Source organism: Clytia hemisphaerica, unplaced genomic scaffold, assembly GCF_902728285.1.
Source record: "Clytia hemisphaerica strain Z4C2 unplaced genomic scaffold, Clytia hemisphaerica genome assembly, whole genome shotgun sequence".
Classification (NCBI taxonomy): domain Eukaryota; kingdom Metazoa; phylum Cnidaria; class Hydrozoa; order Leptothecata; family Clytiidae; genus Clytia; species Clytia hemisphaerica.
In genome coordinates, this window is record NW_027103917.1 from 3,388,823 (window position 1) to 3,409,836 (window position 21,014).

A 21,014-nucleotide genomic window follows, 5' to 3' on the forward strand; every position below is an offset into this window, starting at 1 on the left:
CCATAGTTTTTCGACGCGACTGTTACAACAGCATGAAAACAGTGTCCCCATGTGAATTTGTTCCTTTTCAAAAGAAGATCAAGAATTAAAGACAAGACTAGGGAACCAATTAGCACTTAAAAGTAATTATTTTTTAATTATATTTGTATAACTTTAGAAATACAGCTTAAATTTGGGAATACATGTAGCTTTTCATGTGTTTATTAATTTGGATTGCAGTGAATACAAAATCAAAACTTTAGCTCAAATATTTTGGGTATTCACTAAAGTTAAAGAGTATGGAACACAAAACCTAGCATGAAAGCTGAAAAAGAGTATGAAAACTCAAAACTAGCATGAAAGCTAATATGAAAGCTCGAAAACGTAGCATGAAAGCTAAAGAGACTATGAAAGCTCGAAAACTTAGCATGAAAGCTAAAGAGAGTATGGCCACTCAATCATCTAATGTGAACAGTTCAATTGAAAACCACCTGAAAAAGCAAAGTATTCCCAGATTTACAAATGTTGTAATTCGTGAGTTACATCTTCCTAATTCGGTACGTTCTACCCCAGGGACATACAGTTGTGCGATTGATTCGTTCATTGATCTTTTTTACCATAGTATATTTGGTCTCTTAGACAGAACTTACGTTAACAGTCCACTTTTGATCTCTCTTCTTGATGTGTGTGACAAATATACAGAATTAAAAACTCTTCACAAAGATCGCATCTATAAAGAATCAGAACTTAAGTATCTAGTGTCTAATGAAGTTCGCAATCCAATTTGGAGCCACATTATTGATCACTGTCCTAGTTTCAGAGCAAGAGATTGTCATGCCGAGTTTTCACAAATTTTTCAAGAATCTGTCTTTGATTTTAGAAATGACTTAGAGAGGATAATGTTTTGTAGCACTTATAACTTCAATCAAATTTGCATAAATTGTGGCCAACATTGTGTAGACTCGGTCTCAACATTTTTGCAATATTTTTCTTGGAATGAAACTATAAATGATGCAGTGATCAATGAATGGCCAGACTTATTATTTTCATCGAATTTGTTAGTTCAAGAAATTGTGTGTCAAAATTGTCAAACCAAAATACCTGCAAGTAATTTAGACATTGTTCCATCGTCAGTTTTGTTTATTGAGTTTGCTGAAAATCTCATGAACTTGGTGAAAATCCATAGCTCTCTCAAAATCAGAAACATTTCTTATAGTCTCAGGTCTTCAGTTCGTAATCATGGGGCCCACTTTACAATTGCTTCGTTTGATTCGAATAGGAATAAATGGTTTTATATTGATGACCTCTTAGAGAGCATAGAAGTTTATCATTGTTTTGAGGATATTCAGTATCAATACCAGGAAGGATGGTTTTTTTGTTGTTATGTTCAGGAGGATGTAATTAACAGTGTTGATGAAAATATAGATTTGGTAATAGAAAATACAGAAGTGCCTATTGCATATGAATCATCCGTCTCTTTTCAAAATAAGGTACATGATCATGATTATTGTAAAGGGGTCAAGTGTATTTCCTCAGAAGTGGAATTTGATCACAACTATTGTCTCAAAAAAGACACTGAAAAAAAAGTTGAATTTAAGGGTAAGCAAAGACAGCAAACAAACAATAAAAATCAGATTCAAAAAGACTCTGTATCAAATGTTAAACTTCAGGGTTCTCAGACTTGCATAAAACATTCAATTGGAAAAATAAAAGAAAATTTAACAAACAAAAAAATTGAAAGTCAAAAGAAAGTTGAAAAGAAAATATCCATGAAATCGTCAGGTGCTGTAAGCTCTCATCTCGAACAGACAGAACATCTTACTATTCTAGACTTCTACAATGAAATGTATAAAATGCAAATAAAGCAATGCGAAGTTTGTGCAGAGGCTTGGTTTAATGTTTCTAAACAAGAGTGCACTCGATGTAAACGAGATAAACAATGGCCTAAAAAATTCAGTCGTGAGAATAACATGATCCCGTCACCAGTACCTCATGAGCTGAAAGATCTTTCGCAGGTTGAGGAAATGTTGATTGCTAGAGCATTACCTATTATGAATGTTTATTGTAAACCTAGAGGTAGACAGAGAGCATATAAAGGTCATGTTATTACATTTCCTTCAGATGTTCAGACAGTTGCAAATGTTTTGCCAAATTTGCCCTCTGATATACCAATAATTAAGATATCTAAAAAGGGATCTTGTGTTGACTCTAGAGATTTCAAGGTCAGGAAACAAAAAGTTGTAGATGCTCTTGAATGGCTTGTGAAGAATAACCCTGTTTATTCTGATGTTACTATTGATCAAAATCGAATAGAGGATCTCCCTCTAAATGGACAACTTTATTCCTCTATTAGTCAAGAGTCCACTGAGGATAGCTCTTCTGAATCAGAAAGTGAGCATAGTGAAGATGAAATTACAACAGACCTTGGTCCTGAAAATGAAGAAGACATAAGGCCTGATGAAATGAGTTCATTTGTACCTTCTTCTTTGAACACACAAATGCATAAAAACAAAATTTCTCATTTTATCAACAATATCCCTGAACTGGATATTATTGGTATTGAACCAATCAATGAATTCAATACTCCATTTTTAGCTACTATGGCTTTTCCAACTCTATTTCCTGATGGCAAAGGTGATCCAACTAACCTTGCCTTGGAAAGAACTATAGCGTCTAATGAACTTGAAAACTTTTCATTAAAGATTCGTCATTTACTCAAATTCTGTGATGTCAATGATGACAATTACTTCTATCGTTTTGCTGCACATCCTAGATTTGCCTACTGGGCTTTCAACATATTGTATCGTAGAAGAATTTTGAGCAGGGGAAATTTGTACATTAAAAGGAATCCAGGGGAAATGAATTTTACTTTGGATGAATTCAATGAAATGTTAAACTCTAACTGTGCTAATGAATTGATGAAAAAGGTATTTTATTACACCAAAGATGTAAGTGGATCACGTTCTTTTTGGAACAAAGTACGAAACAATCTGACAGCAACAGTTAAACAAGTTGGGGTATTTACAATTTTTTTCACATTTTCTATGGCAGAGTTTCACTGGCCAGATCTTTTGAGTAAATTTAAAGTAGATGTCAATGATGTGAATGGAATAAGAAAATTTATTACAGAGAATCCTCATGTAGTAGACTATTACTTCACTGAGCGTACAAACAAATTTGTCAAGCATTGGCTTTATAATTTGCTAAAAGCTACATGGCACTGGTACAGGTTTGAATATGCTTCTAGAGGTTCCATTCATTGTCATGGTGTTGCTAAACTAGAAGACGATCCAGGTTTGGTTGAATTAACAAATATTGCTCTGAAAGGTTACCTTGCATCGCAAAAATTAAAATCTGAGAATGTTGCTTTTCAGGAAAAAGAGTTGAATGAAATTATTGCTGAAGGTAGCCAGGCTGAGAAACAAGTGTGTGATTATGTTGATAAGCTTCTTTGTACTTGCAATCCTATGGAGGGAGAAAACTGGGTCAAACCCCAGGTACATCCCTGTAAAGTGGATTATAGAAACTTAAATCCAGAGGAAATGAGTACAGATTATGCCAATCTTGTTAACTCTGTCGAAAAACATCTTTGTAGTTCGGCATATTGTCTTCGGCAAAAAAAATGATGACACAACATGTCGATTTCACTTTCCTTTTGAAGTAAACGAGAAAACACATTTGGAATTTGAAAAGGTGAAATCTAGAGATGGTGTTGAAAGGTTCAGAGCAAAAGTTGTAACTTCAAGAAATGACCCAAGAGTCAACAGGCACCAACGTGTTTTATTACAAGGATGGAGAGCCAATGTTGATATCAGTGTAGTAGTTGATTACCACTCATGTGTTGAATATTTGACAAAGTATGCTTCTAAGCCAGAGAAGCTCAGTGATATTACACAGGATGCGTTCACTCATGTGGCTTCAAAAGTAAACTCTGATAATTTTTTCCCCAAGCTCTGCAATAAAGAAATTAATGATGAGATCGGTAGGTTTACGTGATATGAGTGTTCAAGAGGTTTGCCATCAAATATTAGGATTGAAGTATTACAGTAGTTCTTATGAAGTTTATTGCATGTCCTTAGATGGTTCTCGACAGGTTGAATTGGTTGATGGTGAAGTTAGTACAAAAAAATCTCACTTGGATATTTATGCATTTAGAGAGGACTACTCTTCTGATCCAAGGATTTCTGAGATGAATTTTATCCAATTTCATGCCAATTATGTTTTGGTCAATGAAGAGTTGCATAAAAGGAAAAAAGAAGTTGTAATCCGAACATTTCCTTCTTACTCATCTTCTCCAAATAGTATTCACTATAGTAAGTACTGCAAGTATAGTTTACTAAAATATAAAGTATGGAGACATACTCCAAATTCAGCTTGGGGTGAAATAGATGCAACTGATGAAGGTTTTATTATGTGTTGGGCTACATTTCTACGATCAGATGCTGCTGTTAGTGTTCCTAATCATTTAAGGGAATTAGAAACAATTGAAAATGCTATGATGAGTAGAGAAACAGGTACCGATTCTCAGGACTCTGATTCCGAAGATGATTCTGAAGTAATCAATGATGAGATAAGCAACTACAGAGAGGAATGGATGTTTCTAGCAGATCATTTCTCAAATCCCCAACAAGAAGATAATTCGAGTGGTAGTGAAAATAGAACATATTGGCTGGATCAGTGTTCCCAGTATAATTCAATATCTAGATTAGAAATGCCTGCTTGGATAAATAGCAAAAAAGCTACCTTAAGAATAGAAGGTCAACTGAATGACGAGGACACTGAATTACAGAATGTCTTAAAACTAAATGATCAACAGCGTAAAGCATTTGAGATGGTAAGGTGTCACATTAATAGTAACTCACAACTGTTGATGATAATTTTTGGAAAGGCAGGTTGTGGAAAAAGTTTTTTGATTCACAGACTTAGACATTTATTAGGAGATGCACTCATCATTTCATCATTATTTGGACTTGCAGCTTATAGTGTAGGAGGTAAAAACTTTACATCACTTGTTGAGATTGCCTATCAAAGGCAAGTTTAACTCCGAACTTGAGGGCTCGTCATTGATACAACTTCAAGAAAGGCTAAAAGGTATTAGGTACATTATAATTGATGAATATTCTGTAATTAATCGAACAGACTTAGCTTGGGTGAATCGGAGATGCAAACAAGCCACTGGAAAGTTTGATGTGCCATTTGGAGGTATAAATATGATCTTGTCTGGAGACTTGGGACAACTTCCTCCTGTGAAAGGACATCCTATTTATTACAACAATCCTAGAAATGAACTTGAAGCTGAGGGATTTTTCGTTTATCAATTATTCAATACAGTTATTGAGCTTACTGTGAATCAGCGCTCAGATGGAAGCAGTTCTCTTCAAAAAAGATTTCGCAGCCTCTTGAGTAATGTTCGTGATGGTAATGTGAGCATAGATGATTGGAAATTGTTACTGACACGTTCTGGACCTAGTATTAAAACTAATTTTCAAATGCCTTGAAGTTGTCCTATGGAAATAAAGATGTTGCAAAAAACAATTTCAGGCCCTTGAAAAAACTGAACCAACCGATAGCTAGAATTTCTGCTTTACACAATGACAAAAAAGCTGCAAAATGCTCTTTAGATGATATGGGTGGCTTGGCACCTACTCTCCTTTTATCAGTTGAGCTAGCTAGAGTAATGTTAATGAGAAATTTGTGGACTGAATCTGGTCTCTGTAATGGAGCCATGGGTACTGTTTGCAGCATTGTTTTTAAGGATAATGAAAACTCCACCATCTTTTCCAATAGCAGTGATTGTACAATTTGACCAATATTCAGGTCCAAGTTTTTCAGAATTACAACAGAATTTGGTACCCATACCACCTATTGCAAATACATCTGACAGCCTAGGTAGTAATTATGAAAGAATTCAGTTTCCCTTGCGATTGGCATGGTCAATAACTATACACAAGTCGCAAGGCCTTACTCTAGAACAAATGTCAATTGATCTTGGAAAATCTGAACGAGCATCTGGACAATCTTATGTTGCTCTCTCAAGAGCAAAGACTTTAGATAGTATTTATATTGAGCCAATGCCATATGAAAGATTGAAATCCTTAGCAAAAAGTAAAAGTTTGAAAAAGCGTTTGGATGAAGAAAGCAGATTACGTCAACTTGGTATGACAAAGTAATCAAATTAAAGTTTTTATTTACCAGCCGTCTCCTCTAAATAGTTTGTATATAGATTTGCAGTTTTTGTGATTCTTTCATTGTTTTTAAAAAAAAGTAAAGGGGAAATGTGGATATTTTCCTGAAAATTTGTTTATTTATCATTTTAGTTTCTTTTAATAACAAAAATTATCCTGTATCTTTATTACAGTGGCAAAAGGTGACAGAAAGAGGAAGCAAACTGCTGCTGATGCTAAGATGGATGACTTTGATGCATTAGCTAGCACTCAAAGTAATAACACCACCAAAAGTTCAAGTTCTTCTCCCAACGCCAGTGAAAGTTTGAATAACAATGAGACACCGGTGACTCCTAAAAAGCAGGCTGTTGAAGGGATGGTCAATACACCATCACGTTTGTTTGGGTCTCCATCACTCTTGCCGTCCCCAAGATTTTCACCTTCCATTCCACCCAATGCCAGAGGTAAGAAAAAGTAAAATTCAAGAACATTTTTCTTTAATTTTTTCTCAAACATTTCAGAAATGCATTATTTAATTCTTACCAGCTTTTACTAAAATAGTAAACCCATTAAATACAGTGGGACTGGTTTAAGTAAATGGTTTATGTATAAAGTCATTGCCTGGTCATGAAAAGTTTTGCGTTAATGTTATTTCTTGTGCTTATGTCAAGCCTTCTCTTTCAACACAGGGTATTGCAAATTGATTGTTACTATTCTTCTTTAGACATCCTTGGATTTGTTGGCGTAGTTGCAACGATCAGCCAAAATCAAGCTCGTACCAGAAATTTCTTCACGGTGCATCTCAAAACTGGCAAAACTGATTTTTGCAAAATAATAATCAGCAACCATAAAGACATCAAATCAATAAGGCAAAAATTTCTTGACGCCTTTCATAACAAAACTGCCATCCGTGCCGGCAAATTAGTACCAGGGAAAGAGGTATATTTTTTTAACAGCTACTCTTCAATCTCGGACATTGATGACAATGAACTCAGCTTTGGTTTAAATGATGCTGATGCTGTTCATCTTTCTGATATCGATGAGAATGGAACGGTTCTTTCAGCGGTTGGAAAAATCAAATATTCAGGTCCCACTGAGATGAAAGAATATGATAAGTTCGGCAAAACCAAAAAACAAGTCTTATGCGCCCTTGCCTTTTCTCTGATGGCGTGAAAACTGTCAGTTTGTCCCTGTGGGGAGACTTTGTTCATCTGGTTAGAGAAAACACACTCATTCAATTGACTTCACTTTCCTCAAAAGTGATTAACGAGGAGATTTGTCTTGGTACCACTTACTCATCTTCAATTTGTTACCTGACAGCAGATTTGGACGTTGAATTCCCAGAACAGGTTCTCAGCGAAGTTGACTTGTCTACCAAGCTAATAACAACGCCTGTTATAGCTAGCGTTAAAGTGGACAACTATTGGTCATGTAAATCATGCCAAAAAAGGTTAGCACCATCCACACAAGGTATGACTTCCTGTTCTTCATGCAGTAAGGATTTCAAGATTAGTTACCTTAAATTGCATCGAAATCTATTTAAAGTTGTCGTATTCGTTGAATTTGATGCTCCGGAAATGACAGTGAAATTATCAAACAACATCCTTATCGATATGTTCGGTTCAGAAACTCTGAATAATATCGACACAGAAGATGGTATGAACGACCTCAAGCTCAAGTTGCTTAATTCTGATTTCAGTTATGAAGTTGATGTTAAAAAGAAAATAGTTATGGAAATTGTGAAAGCTGAAGAAAGTTAAGAAAGTTAAGACTTCTTTTTTTCGCACAAACTTTTGAGAGGTTAAATCTCTTAAAAGAATCCTTAGACCATGATTTTATTATGCTTCTATTAAAAAAACGTAGTAGTAAAGACATATTTTCATCATTAAAGATTTATCAATGTACATTTTATCTTATAGTGTAGGTGGGTTGTCAGATTTCAATCTTCGTTTGAGTATAATGGGTAGAGCTAAGTTTTCATTGACATTGATTCTATGGGACCTATGACTTTTTGAGCCTCAAACTGTTCTTATTTGGTTCTTATTCTTTGGGGTATTTTGGGTCCTTTTTGCCTTATTTTTATTTTTTACCTCATCTTACCTCGTTTGGACCCTTATTTGATAAAAAATTAGACATCCCAGCCTTCAACTTGTTCTTATTTTTTGGGCATTTTAAGCCTCATTGTTTTTATAAAAAAGAGTATTAGCTTTTTTATTTTCCCATTTTGTTAATAATAAAAGAGGCGTAGAAAACAGATTTTTACCAAAAAAGATTTTTTTGTTAAGATTATTTAAAAAAGAGACGTAGAAACAGATTTTTATCAAAAAAAGGTTTATCATTTTTACCACTTGTTAATAATTTTAGAAAAGGTTTGTAGTTTTTATTTAGTTTAGTTTTTTATAAGCAGGTCATTTATGATATAACATTTGTATCAAAATGATTCCTTTTTTTTACAATAAATGGATTTGCTTTAGCCATTTAGAAGTTTTATTGTTTACGTATTTTAGCAATATTCCATACATGTACACATTTATCACCATTATACCCTTGCAAAGATTTATCAAAAGTTATTTACCTTTTAGTCTATCTTCATCGTTATTCGCAATTTTCCTTAAATTTCTTCCCAAATTCATTTAGTTGCTTGAAACTGCCCTTTTGTATCTCTAAAGTAAGCAACGTCAAACTTTTGTTTTGGTTTTCATATAGACTATAGACAGAACTTAAAACACACATGTCACGGGAAAAATGAAAATTGAAAACTGGTCCAAAAGCCTAAAATTTGTACTAAATTTCCTAATTTCTAGTCTATTTTCGTCCTAATTTGTCCTATTTTACTAACTAAATGGCAAAAAAATTGGCTTGGAGGCCTGAACGGTTTCCCTAGCCTGTAGGCCACTTGGAGCTTTTTGATAGACTGGATGACGCTGGTAGCCAATTTTTTTGTTAATTTTACTTTGCCAGCATAAGTTTTTTGTGCCTACTCAGCTTTTTTAAGATAAATCGATAAACTTTAAGGATTTTTTAAGAATGTTGTTCAGCTTCAAATTTTGTCTGAAATATGGTTCTGTTGAGAAAGTTTCAAATTCTTGTTTTCCATTTTGGTTTTTATGTTTGAAGAAATTTAATCCCTGCAAAACTTAATCTACAAATGGTATTGCAGGAAAAATCTTATTTTTGAAATGAATTTTATGGCAAATTTAGTTAAATTCACTTTTTTTATTTTTTCAAGTCTTAGAAACAAAAGAATTTTTTAGGGCTCAAATTCGTGACATTTTCAGATCGCGAATCACTTCGATTTTTATATAATTCTTATAAAAAAACTGTACTTTGTATATCATTAAAAATTATATTTTGATTAAAAAAAAACTTGGAAAAACGTCTGGTTTCAAAACTAACTGTAGTCAAACCAAACTTTCTATAAGATTTAAGGATTTTTCTATGTACTGTTCATATTAAACGGTAAATGGTGTACAAATTCATAAATTTCATAAGATTTGACCGCGGTCGCCTCAGTGTGTTACACTGTGACCTAGTATTAACAATCTGTGACGTGATAGGGAGAGTACAATTTAGTGATTGATTGATAACTTTGGTATGTATTTGTTTATGTTTGACTTTTTATTTCGAACACCAGCCTACAGCTATGTCGAAATTAGAAGACGCATGTCGATATTAGAAGATCCTACGGTAGTTTGGATAGAATAAAAACATACCTGATCAACACAACCAAACCTTCTGTCTTGCGTTTACTCTTTCCTTCCCAATAACTTTCGTTTTTGCTTAAATGTAGGTTTTAAAATCCACAACTAATGAACCTCTTATAGCTTTATCCAAATAAATCTGGTTGAAAACCTTCTGTCAGGTTTCATTCCCTACGTTTTTTATCCACGTGGTGAAGCGGTTTCCCTGATTTCCCGATAATTAAAAATTGGAACTTTCCCGTGGGCGCAATTGGGCATAATATTTTTCTTGAAAATTTACCGTATTTTAATGCTAATATAATCTAGATAGGAAAGAAATATTAAATTTGATTCTTTTTTTGTTCGTCTTTCTAAATTTCACGATAAAAAGAACTATTTACAAATTATTTTCTTTAACAGGCCTTGAATCGACATTGACATATTTAATGATGTCATAATCAATGCCTGCATATTTTGTCAGCGCCGTGCATATTTTGTCAACATCCTTTTCATTGGATAAATACCACTAAAATATACAAGAGAAGTAAACATAAATTTATCACCCGGGAGCACGGCTTAGCTAAGCGCACCTCTCTTATTCATTATCTAAGAATTGGAACGGGCAAAAATTACCGTGCGGGCTGATAGCGGTTATTTGAAGATATTTTCAGTTATAATCAAAGGTAGAACAAACTAAACATAGAAAGGGGGTATTTTTAAGTGCTCCATACGATGATTGGTATTTTTTTTGAATTCTATGTTTAGATTTTTTTACCAAGCCCTGTTGCTATGTACCGATCGCCGCGTAATATCGATAAAGTGAAAATTTTGAAAAATATTCTAATTATTGGGGCGTTGCAGTATAATATAGACCTAACTATTCATACAAAAATTACCGTCAACTGCTCTAACTTGGGACGATTGGCCATTTTCGATTTGTTCAATCATTTCCGATTTGTTCAATCATTTCTATTACTTTTCGATTACCTTCGATCATATTGAATACCTTTGATTGTATTGAGTACTTTCCAGCCTTCGATTTTATCAAATATGTTTCCAGTAGCAGCGCCTCAAAATAATCTGAAACCATATTTACTTCGGCCAATTAAAACACGTGATTCACACGCGAAAACCACTTTCGTCTTCTCCGACCAATCAGAATGCGTGATATGAGTTACTTGAGGAAACCCAGGGTGAAAGGCACACAAAAGGAAAAAGGTTGGGAAATAGTGGGGCTTCTTTTTGTGCTTTGGTTTGGTTTAGTCAGTTTTTTTGGTTTTTCTTAAAGATATGTCATACCGTGAAGTCGGGTAACTTGCATCAGTGGAGGCTAACATGCATAGCCCTCAAATGACTGACCAATCAAAGCAGCAAAGTTTCAAAACAAATGAACTATGCAGCTCCGGTCGCAGCTCTACTCTACCATTTTTGTTTCGATTTAACTTTGTATTTTAAGGACAAGCCAGGTTCAGTGAGGTTCGGTGAATTGGTGGCCAAATTGCCGTCCCATATTTTGTCAGATAGTTCCATATTAGAGCAGTTGAGGGTACGGGAAACACATATTTGTACCCTATGCTGCACGCAAGCACTTAAGCTAAAGTCTCGCAAAAGGACAAAAATCAGTTTTTTGAAGTTTGCAAAAAAACCCCACTTAGAAGATCAAACAAATCCAGTATGTGAATAGAGCAGTAAAAAATGCAACTTGTCTATTTTTCTTTCTTTTTGCAAAAGGCCAGGCCTAATTGATTGTTTAGTTCAAGTCCTAGAAGCTTTAAAATATGGGTCAGTCGGTCGGTAGCTAAAATTGTATCGATTAATAAGACAACAAATTACTTTTTCCAATATAGGTTTCATGGCAACCAGGGCAAACCGTTTTGTAGATCAAATTAGATTTGCTGATATTTTGGAGTTAGATCCTTTGAAGGAGAGACAAGGAGAGAGCATAGTGATTTTCTTCGTGTTATTTTTGATAATAAACATGACATTGGGTTTAGGGCAACAACAGAGTTTGTTAACCAGGTCATCAACAAGTTGTTTACCACGAATTCCGAGATAAGGAACTTTAATTTACAACTTTTAACGTCATCAGAAACATCATCTGTATCAGTTTTTGATTTCGGTTGCTCAGAAGTAGATTTTTGTACTTTTTACAAAATGAGTACAGTCAGGTACAGTAACTAAAGTTTAGGTTAGAAGAAAATTTAAACCTGATTTCTTTAAATAACTGTTAAAAGGTTCTGGTGTTATGTTTTCACAAATTAAAGTACTAGGCTTTAAAATTTTGGGCAGCAAAGGGATATCCTAGCCCAATTGGCTACACTGTTTTTTAGACCAACCCATTGTAAGGCGAATCCTCTCTGAGCTACCCATCCAGGATGTTTCATTAATTTGTAATCAGATCAATTGATACTGAAAGTTGTGAGTGCTCTTTTGACAGATCAAGATGCTGAGAGGGCGCTAATTGAAAGCGTCAATAGTTGCAAAAAAGAGCCTCAGGTAGGGGGGGTCCAAAAATGACTTTTTTTGGAAATTTTTATGTTTAACCATCTTTTTTAAATAAATTTTTCATGCTGATTCCGAATTTGAAATCCATTTTTCCACATCTCTTACCCCTGGGCGGCTATCGGAGACCCCTTTTTTCGGAAAACCACCCAAAACAGCTAAAAGTCAATTTTTTTAAATTGACAATTTTGAATAGCTTTCTAGTGATGTGATCTTTTTAAAATCAGTTTTTCATGCTGATTCCGAATTTGAAATTCGTTTTGTCACAACTCTCACCCTTGACCTGGTATTGGAGGCTAAGGAAAATTGATAATTTGAAAATGTTTGAATTTGAATGAAAAATCGTAGATACTAAACCCCGAAACGGGTGGGAAACTAGTGGAAACGAATGCAAACGGGTGGAAACGAATGGTGAAACGAGTGGAAACGAGTGGTGAAACGGGTGGAAACCAATGAAAAACAACTGGAAACACATGAAAACGAGTGGAAACGAGTGCTAGGGGGTAAAGATAATTTGGCATTCGCGTTCTATTCAGGTTCTAATGGTGATTGGTGCCATATACTTGATGGACCTTTACGGTTTGGCGAAAATATATTGTATTAAGAAGTATAAAAATGATGTTTGGATAAACAAATTTTCGTTACTTTTTGCTCACCGAAAACAATATTTCCCACTAAAAATCGTTAAAACTAATTTTATTCAGTCCCCTTAAAACAAAATTGAAAATTCCATCTTTTTTACCACCTTTTTTGTACACGAAAAGGTCGAAATTTGAACAAAATATACTTGACACGTTTTCGCGAATTTTCGGCCTTTTTGCAAAATCGTTTTGCATTGCTCTTTCACGAAATTAAATTACGCGAACAAATAATGAACATCAAAGAGTTTAAAGATACAATTTTATATAAAATGAAAAGCAATATAACAGCACACTCATGGGATTTTGAATTTATTAAAAAGAGTATTGTTGCATTAAACAGACTGTACCTTTATAATCATAAAGGTTGGCGAGTCCAGTCAAAACACAGATTTGATCTGCAGCGTCACGCTTCACCTTGCCTCAATAGTTAACTCAAATTGAAACAATCCATTGCCAAACAAACTCTGGTAGTTTTTTATTATTTCAGAGAAGTAAATGCTATATTATGGCACACAAATTGTTGTGTGTTTTTTCCCAAACGAATTCCAATTAGAGAAAAGCTTTATTTCGATTGGGATAAAAATGTGATCTAAAATATATTAAAAAACTTACCGCTTACAAGACTTCATCTTTCCTGACAAACACCGTAAACAAGCCAAGATTGGTCGCTCCCCGGGGGTCGCTCTCGCTGGAAGTAAACAAACACTGTAGTTAGTGTTATAGTTTGGAATGCAAATCTTCCTTTTACAAACTCTCCTGGTGTTAATTTTCATTGTGGTGCGAAGATTATACCAGATTGATTGGAGGGCTTTTCCGAGGGCTTTACAATGTAATAGTCCAGATACACAAAAGGACGCCCAGAAAAGGAAGGTTTTTGTAAACCCTTTGATAAAAATAAAAGGAAGGTTTTAAAAATTGGAAGCAAGCAACACAGTACAGACAGGTCTTATAAGGAAAAAATCTTCCCTTACATTAAAAAGACTTTGTAGTGATCATTCACATCCTAAGGAAATATCAAGAATATATGCTTTGCAGCAACAACCATGTTTCTTTGTCATAAAAAATCCAACCATAAAAACATATAACATCAAAACACAAAAGTATCTGAAATACTGGATTTGGTTTCAAATGAAAATAAGCTGCTTACTGACTACCAAAAAGAAAATCGCTTCCATTCTGTTATCAAAGCAGCGTTCTGTTTTTAACAATGTTTTAAGAGACATTTGAAAAAAAATTATTAGTTTGATATGAACCCCTAGCACTCGTTTCCACTCGTTTTCATGTGTTTCCAGTTGTTTTTCATTCGTTTCCACCCGTTTCGCCACTCGTTTCCACTCGTTTCACCACTCGTTTCCACCCGTTTGCATTCGTTTCCACTAGTTTCCCACCCGTTTCGGGGTTTAGTATCTACGATGAAAAATATAATGATAACAACTTGTTTTAGATCAAATTTTCATGCTGATTCCGAATTTCAAATCAGTTTTTGCATATCTCCTACCCCTTGCCTGCTACGGGGTCGGCTACATGAGGTTCTTTATTCAGATAATATCGCAAAAAAATGTGCAAAAATCGATATTCTTGAAAGGATATTTCTGAGCTGTTAGTTCGTCTGTGGCTTTTTGACACTTGGCTAATGTTATACATTCGTCGTCATAGTAGGGAGTTTTGAGTACTTTTTTCAATGAGCTAATCCTGTGTACTGCTGCTATAAGTTTATCTGCTGAACTAGTCATGAAGCAAAAATCAACCTGCTTAGAATCTCGTCTAAACTATCTTGAGCTAGTGAACTCCTTTGAAATACAATGATTCCCTACCCATTTAAACGTTGAAAAGTTGATAATTGTTTTTAGGAAGCCTTAATTATTAAGGGTTAAGTTAAAATTAAAACCACTAGGCTATACAGATAGCTAATTCATTTTTCTTGAGGAATACAGGGTTAATCCATTTTCCTACAGGGTTCATCCATTTTCCTACAGGGTTCATCCATTTTCCTTGAGGAATACAGAATTTCTTCATTTTCCTTGAGGAATACAGGGTTCATTCGTTTTCCTTGAGGAATACAGGGTTCATCCATTTTCCTTGAGGAATACAGGATTCATTCGTTTTCCTTTAGGAATACAAGGCTCATCCATTTTCCTTGAGGAATACAGGGTTCATGAAATTTTTCAAATAATTTTAATTCAAACGAGTAACATTAGAACAGGTTTATAGTGAATAGTGAATCTATTGAAAGCTACCAATGTATAAGAAATATAGCCTTATTCTAAAAAGTAACTTCCAAACAAATGGACCAACATGAAAGCATTTACAGGGTTGTATCCCTGAAAAGGAGGGACGTTTTACTACTTGAAAGTTCACAAGATGATTTCATTTCTTATTAAAACTTTTTTCTAATTGACTAACTTCTCAAAGAACCCTTGTTTGAACAGATAGTCATATTTGTAGAAGTCCTTAATTTATTAACCCCAATGATATTGTAATTAAATCAACAGCTTAAGGTCTCGTTTATTTAAAAAAGCATTAGTTCTTCAAATCTATTCAAGCACTTGCTTCACTTATAGGAAGGATAAAACAATAAAACGCCTTTCGATTGGTTCGATAAACAACTATTCAAATGTAGGATTTTTAGATTCTATCCTGTTTTTAGAGTCTATACATCCTTATGATTTTCAAGGCCTTCCAAACTATGATATACGGCTTGTTAAAGCCAATATCAACTTTTGAATGTCAAATGCTGGCAACCATTGCATTTGGAAGCAGTTTACTCAAGAAGTAAGTAAGTTAGTCAGTAAGCTCAAGATATTTTTTGATTTTTACAACTTTGATTATATTCTAAGTCTCAGAAAATTAAAAGCAGCTCAGTCCATAGGGTTGGATCATTGGATAAAGTGCTCAAAACTCTTTGTAACAAGGAATGTATAACCAGATGTTTTGATAAATGGAATCTAAGTACAAGAATCTCCTTTCAAAAATATTGATTTTTGCACATATGAAAATCTGATCTAAAACAAGTTGTTATCATTAAATTTTTCATTCAAAGTTCATTCAAATTCAAACATTTTCAAATTATCAATTGTCCTTGGTTTCAAAGATTTTAGTAAAAAAGCAGCTTCCTATACCCGGTCAAGGGTGACAGCTATGACAAAACGAATTTCAAATTCGGAATCAGCATGAAAAATTGATTTTAAAAAGATATCACATCACTAGAAAACTATTCAAAATTGTCAATTTAAAAAAATTGACTTTTAGCGGTTTTGGGCGGTTTTCCAAAAAAGGGGTCTCCGGTAGCCGCCCAAGGGTAAGAGATATGGAAAAACGGATTTCAAATTCGGAATCACGTGAAAAATTAATTTAAAAAATATGGCTATGTAAAAATATAACTCAAAAAGTGTAATTTTGGACCCCCCTCCTACTCAGAGCCTCCTGCAACTAAACCCAATAAGATAAAAATATAATTTATTTCCAGACAGGTTTTTGCTACAAATTTTTTTCTTTTCAATAGACACTCAGCATCGTCTTTTCTTTACTCTTACTTTAAATTATCTATTCTTTTTTATTCCTAGAAAACAAACGACCAAGCAAACATACACTCAAGAATGGCTTCAACAAACAAAGAACCGTTACCCACAGATGAGAGAAAGGTACAACATTCATCCATCGATAGTCGAAACAACTCCTTTGACTCTCTCTACCCTGATGGCGATGATCATGGTCTGATGGCATCAATCGAAAGTCATGGCTCATTGTGGAGGCAATATTCCCTTATCAACAAGAAATACCAAGACAATATCAAGTCACAAGATCTATGTTTCTGTTGCGACAGTGATTCTTTTCGCCATGGAACTTTGAAAACATTATTTCTGCTTGTGGTTGCATTTGGATTAATTTGCTCTTTTTTTGCTTTGAGATTATCTGTTTTCTCAACTCAAAGTGTAACTCTTACAGGAGGTGATCAAAAACTGGTTCCCATCTCCACTTATTTCAATAAAGGTCTTAAACTAAAGGAGAGTTGTAATCAGGTCACCCAGGAAGGCAGCAAATTATATTTGTTACCAGAATTACCACAAATATCAGCAGAACGTAAAATTTACACCGAAGCTGTACAATTTCTCATGCCATCTTGGTCTTATCAATATTGGGGCTTTAGACTCTTGAAAGGAACAGAGCTGACTATTTCAATATGTGCTGATCTTCACTTACAGTTTTATCTCATTAAAGGTGAAAGAAAGCTGAAATCATGGAAAGAAACGACTCTTTTCAACGATTATGACTTCCAAAGCAATATACGTCCAAAGGAAAGCTGCTCTAAGAAGGAAAACCTTAAAAGTCACTCAGTACAAGTTCATGAGAGCGATATTTTCTATATTTTGTTCTCGAGTTCAGTAGGCTGGCGTTTTTTCACTGAAGTCACTACCGTCTTGCAATTCAACCGAACAGTATATGATACGTCACAAAGCTATTATTCTTGCTTACTATCAAATAGTTCTTGCATTGGAGAACTTCATCATGGTTCAGAGGACATTGCTTTAGTTGAAACAGAACTAGACATCAATCATCCAACGACTTCATTCAAGAATTACAAAATCTCTTACGAACCTTTACCGAGAAACGAATTCTATTTTAAATTGTTTGGTTTTGTATATTTGACTGTTGTCTTAGCAACCGTACTGTACTCTGTATGGCGCTTTTGTGTCACAATCCACGGGAAAGGTCGGAAAGAGCCAGGAACAAGTGAAGAGCGTAAACCACTGCTCAAAAACACGAAACCGCACTCATACTCGTTGAGGAGTCACCCAGGCGGTAAAGATCAATGGCTCGTTGTCAACCGCTCAAGTGGAGAATCAAACGACTTACGTATAGACGAGCGAGAAACATCGTCCGTTCTTGAAGAATCTGTTTCGCCGTCACGTCATCGTCTTATTACGACGACGTCAAATTATTCGACATACAGCAACGAATCTGAACAGTCGTTATTTATGAACAGACGTGGTACGAACAATGCTGATATGATGCGTGCTATGCAACAAAACATGGAACAACAGCAGCTCTTGGATTCTGTCATGACGTCTGCAGGTGTCAGTGCTATTTGATTTACTTCTAATCTAACGAATTATCAAAATGCGTAATGTTAAGATTACCGCCCTAACCGCACGATGGGTTATTTTTTCTCTTTTGACGCCTTCAAAGAGAGCAATTAATCGTTAATTGAATTAAGAGAGCAATTAATCGTTAATCACACTCTTCAACGAGGTGCCAATGTTTACAAAATATAGTTTAATGTTCTTTCTTTCGTTTTTTTGACTTTTTTGAAAGTTTTCGTTCTAATATTTGTGTCGTCACAAGCAATTTGAAGTACAAATAAAATGTAACGTTCTCGGACGTTCCATAGCGTTCATGGAACGTTCCAGATCGTGCTTAATCGTTCTCAAACGTTTCAGAACATTCAGTAACGCTTAAGAACGTTGGAACGTTCATGAACGCTCTCGAACGATCATATGCGTCAAAAGGTTAATAATGAACTCGATAAGAACGTTCTTGAACTTTTTAGAATGTCCCTAAACGTTCCAAGACATTCCTACACTAGTAAATAATAGGGAACGCTTAGGAACGTTCAGAAACGATCAATAACGTTCCATATCGTTCGTTTTACTGGAACGTATCATTTTATTTGTATTTAAAGTTGTTTATGATGACAATTTTTGTGCGATAATGATAACCGGTTGTAATGGAGATTCGTATTTATACCACCTTCACACGTCATTACATGTTAGTTACGGAATCAACCAATAGAACGAATTCGTTTTGAGTTGGTACGAATGATTGTAAAAGGTATTTCTGTATAGGGAGCATATCTATAAGGTTTGCGACCAATGAAGTAAAAGCCCGAAGGACTAGAATCGAATCTTTAACCTTTCTCAGGCAAGAAAAAGTGAAGCCTTAAAATATGCGCCGTATTTTTGACGACGGATTGAATCTAGCGATTCCTTTATTTTAGAGTGATATCTTTTTTCAAATTTAGGTGTAAATTTTAGTTTCAATCTGTCATTTCTGTAAAAGCCAGGCGGACCGCGCTAGGCCGCGCAACTTTGTTAGGATTTGGTAGGCTTTAAATCCTACCAAGGAGATTCGATTCTAGCTCTTCGGGCTTATACTTCGAGATGCCTTGGAGTTTTTACAAGATACTTCACTAATTGGTCACTTAAAGTGATAGAGATGACGCGTTCTTTAGAAAAAGTAATAAGATTCTTTTATTACATCTTAACGACCAACCAAATCAAATAAGAGCTTGTAAAAACTCCAGCTTGTCCCTATACTTCATTGTTTGCGACTCAGACTTGGAGTGTATCAACTGTACACATGAAATGTGAACCTCTGTGAACCAAATATGAAATTTATAATGTTGCCGTAAGTAAGGAAGAAAAGACATTTTTTTTTATTTTTTGTTACTGTTAAATTTTTTAAACCATAACTTTATATTGGAATATTTTGCTAGATTTTTAGCGCTCAATTTTTTGGAGTAATATTTTCTAAGCAGTGTGTATTTTATTTTCTAATTACATACCTATAATAGATAAATTTTTAAAGTTAATTTATTCAAGAATCATGACAAACTAATCAAACTGTTTACACATTTTTAGCACCACTATGTCCGCTGTTCCAAGTGTAAAGGCTTGGGGACACGAGAAGTTTTTTTTGCACATGCTCCATCCCACCAACCTGAAACGCTTTCTCTTGTCTCCACCCCGTTTTTCTTTCTACCAATAAAAGTGAAATCTCACTTTTGTCCCTGGGACAATGGAGCAAAATCAATTCGAGTCAAATTGGCTCCATTGTCCCAGGGACAAAATCAGCATGTCTTTTGGGTGAAAGAAAGAAACAAACAAAGAAAACCATGGGGCACGCACTTTTTTTCATTTGTTGGTGGGATAGAGCATGCACCAACACGAAAATAACTTCTCGTGTCCCAAAGCCTTAAAAACAGTGATCTCGTATTGCTAGTGGGATTGCCTTTAATTTATTCTCACGTGCCTGAAATAGGTGGGCTAAAATACGGGGTCCCGACTGACTCGGAAGAGATGTATCTCTTCAAGCCCAATGATTGGGTTAGCATGACACTTTTATTTTTGTAGTATACCATCTCTGGACAATACAATTTCGAACAAGAATATGATGAATAATAAAGTTAAGAATACTGAACCTTATAAACCTGCCCATTGCTCACACCGGCCAAAAAAGAATCGTTCTCGATGAAAAGATTTCCTTAAAATTTCATCCCTAATTCCCAAAAAACTAGATATTCCCCTGGTATATAAATTTTATACTCTAGTACAGTAAAGTTTTTAGTGATTCTCACTGGCGTCACAAAAAAGAATTAAGAGTCATTTCATGGTCATGTAGTCTGAATCACAGACCTCTACAAAACCCTAGGTATCTATAAGGAGCACGAATCCGTTAGTGGATGCCACCAGCCTAATGGTCATGGGATCATGGGTAATCGCTCCAACGGGAGCGTTTATGGATCACCCATGATTCATTGCAATTAACAACCATTCCACTATCGCCCTTATCATTCATCTGAGGTTCAACATATTCGGGGTTCCATTATCTGCGTGTCTGCAATGATTCGTTTGGAAGAGAATGATCCTTCGCCTAAACCGACAGTTTAGTAGGCTGTCGAAACTAGTCCATAAAGGGAAGAAGGAGTCACGCCCTACATCTCAAGTGAGTTACGACATGTCCAAAGAAAAAGTGAACCAGTTCCACTCACTTTCAAAATGTCAAACATAGCTGGAAAGAAGCGCCTTGTGATGTAGTTCAACGTGATAGGTGTTAGAAAAATTTAACTTGAGGCTATAAGAAGTTAAAGCCCAAAAACCTGTATTATGACGTCATAAACATTACATAACATTACGTCATAAAACTAAAAATTTGAATATCTCGTGAACTAATAATCATATAAACGTCAAATTTTGACCACAAATAGATATTGATGTAAGAAAATTTTTGAGTTAAAAATCTTTTGAAAAAAATGATGACGTCATTTTTTA

General features: G+C 34.8%; 2 protein-coding genes across 2 annotated transcripts in view; one reads left to right on the forward strand and one right to left on the reverse strand.

The window, feature by feature from the left end:
• The window catches only part of LOC136809494 (prolyl 3-hydroxylase OGFOD1-like), a 629,446-nt gene that overhangs the window by 419,688 nt on the left and 188,744 nt on the right, over positions 1-21,014 (reverse strand). The gene's annotated exons all lie outside the window — the stretch shown is intronic.
• Positions 19-7,316, forward strand: LOC136809537 (uncharacterized). Its single transcript, XM_067066077.1, has 3 exons — positions 19-122; positions 6,338-6,607; positions 6,868-7,316. Coding segments are annotated over exons 1-3 (720 nt in total). The 5' UTR covers positions 19-121.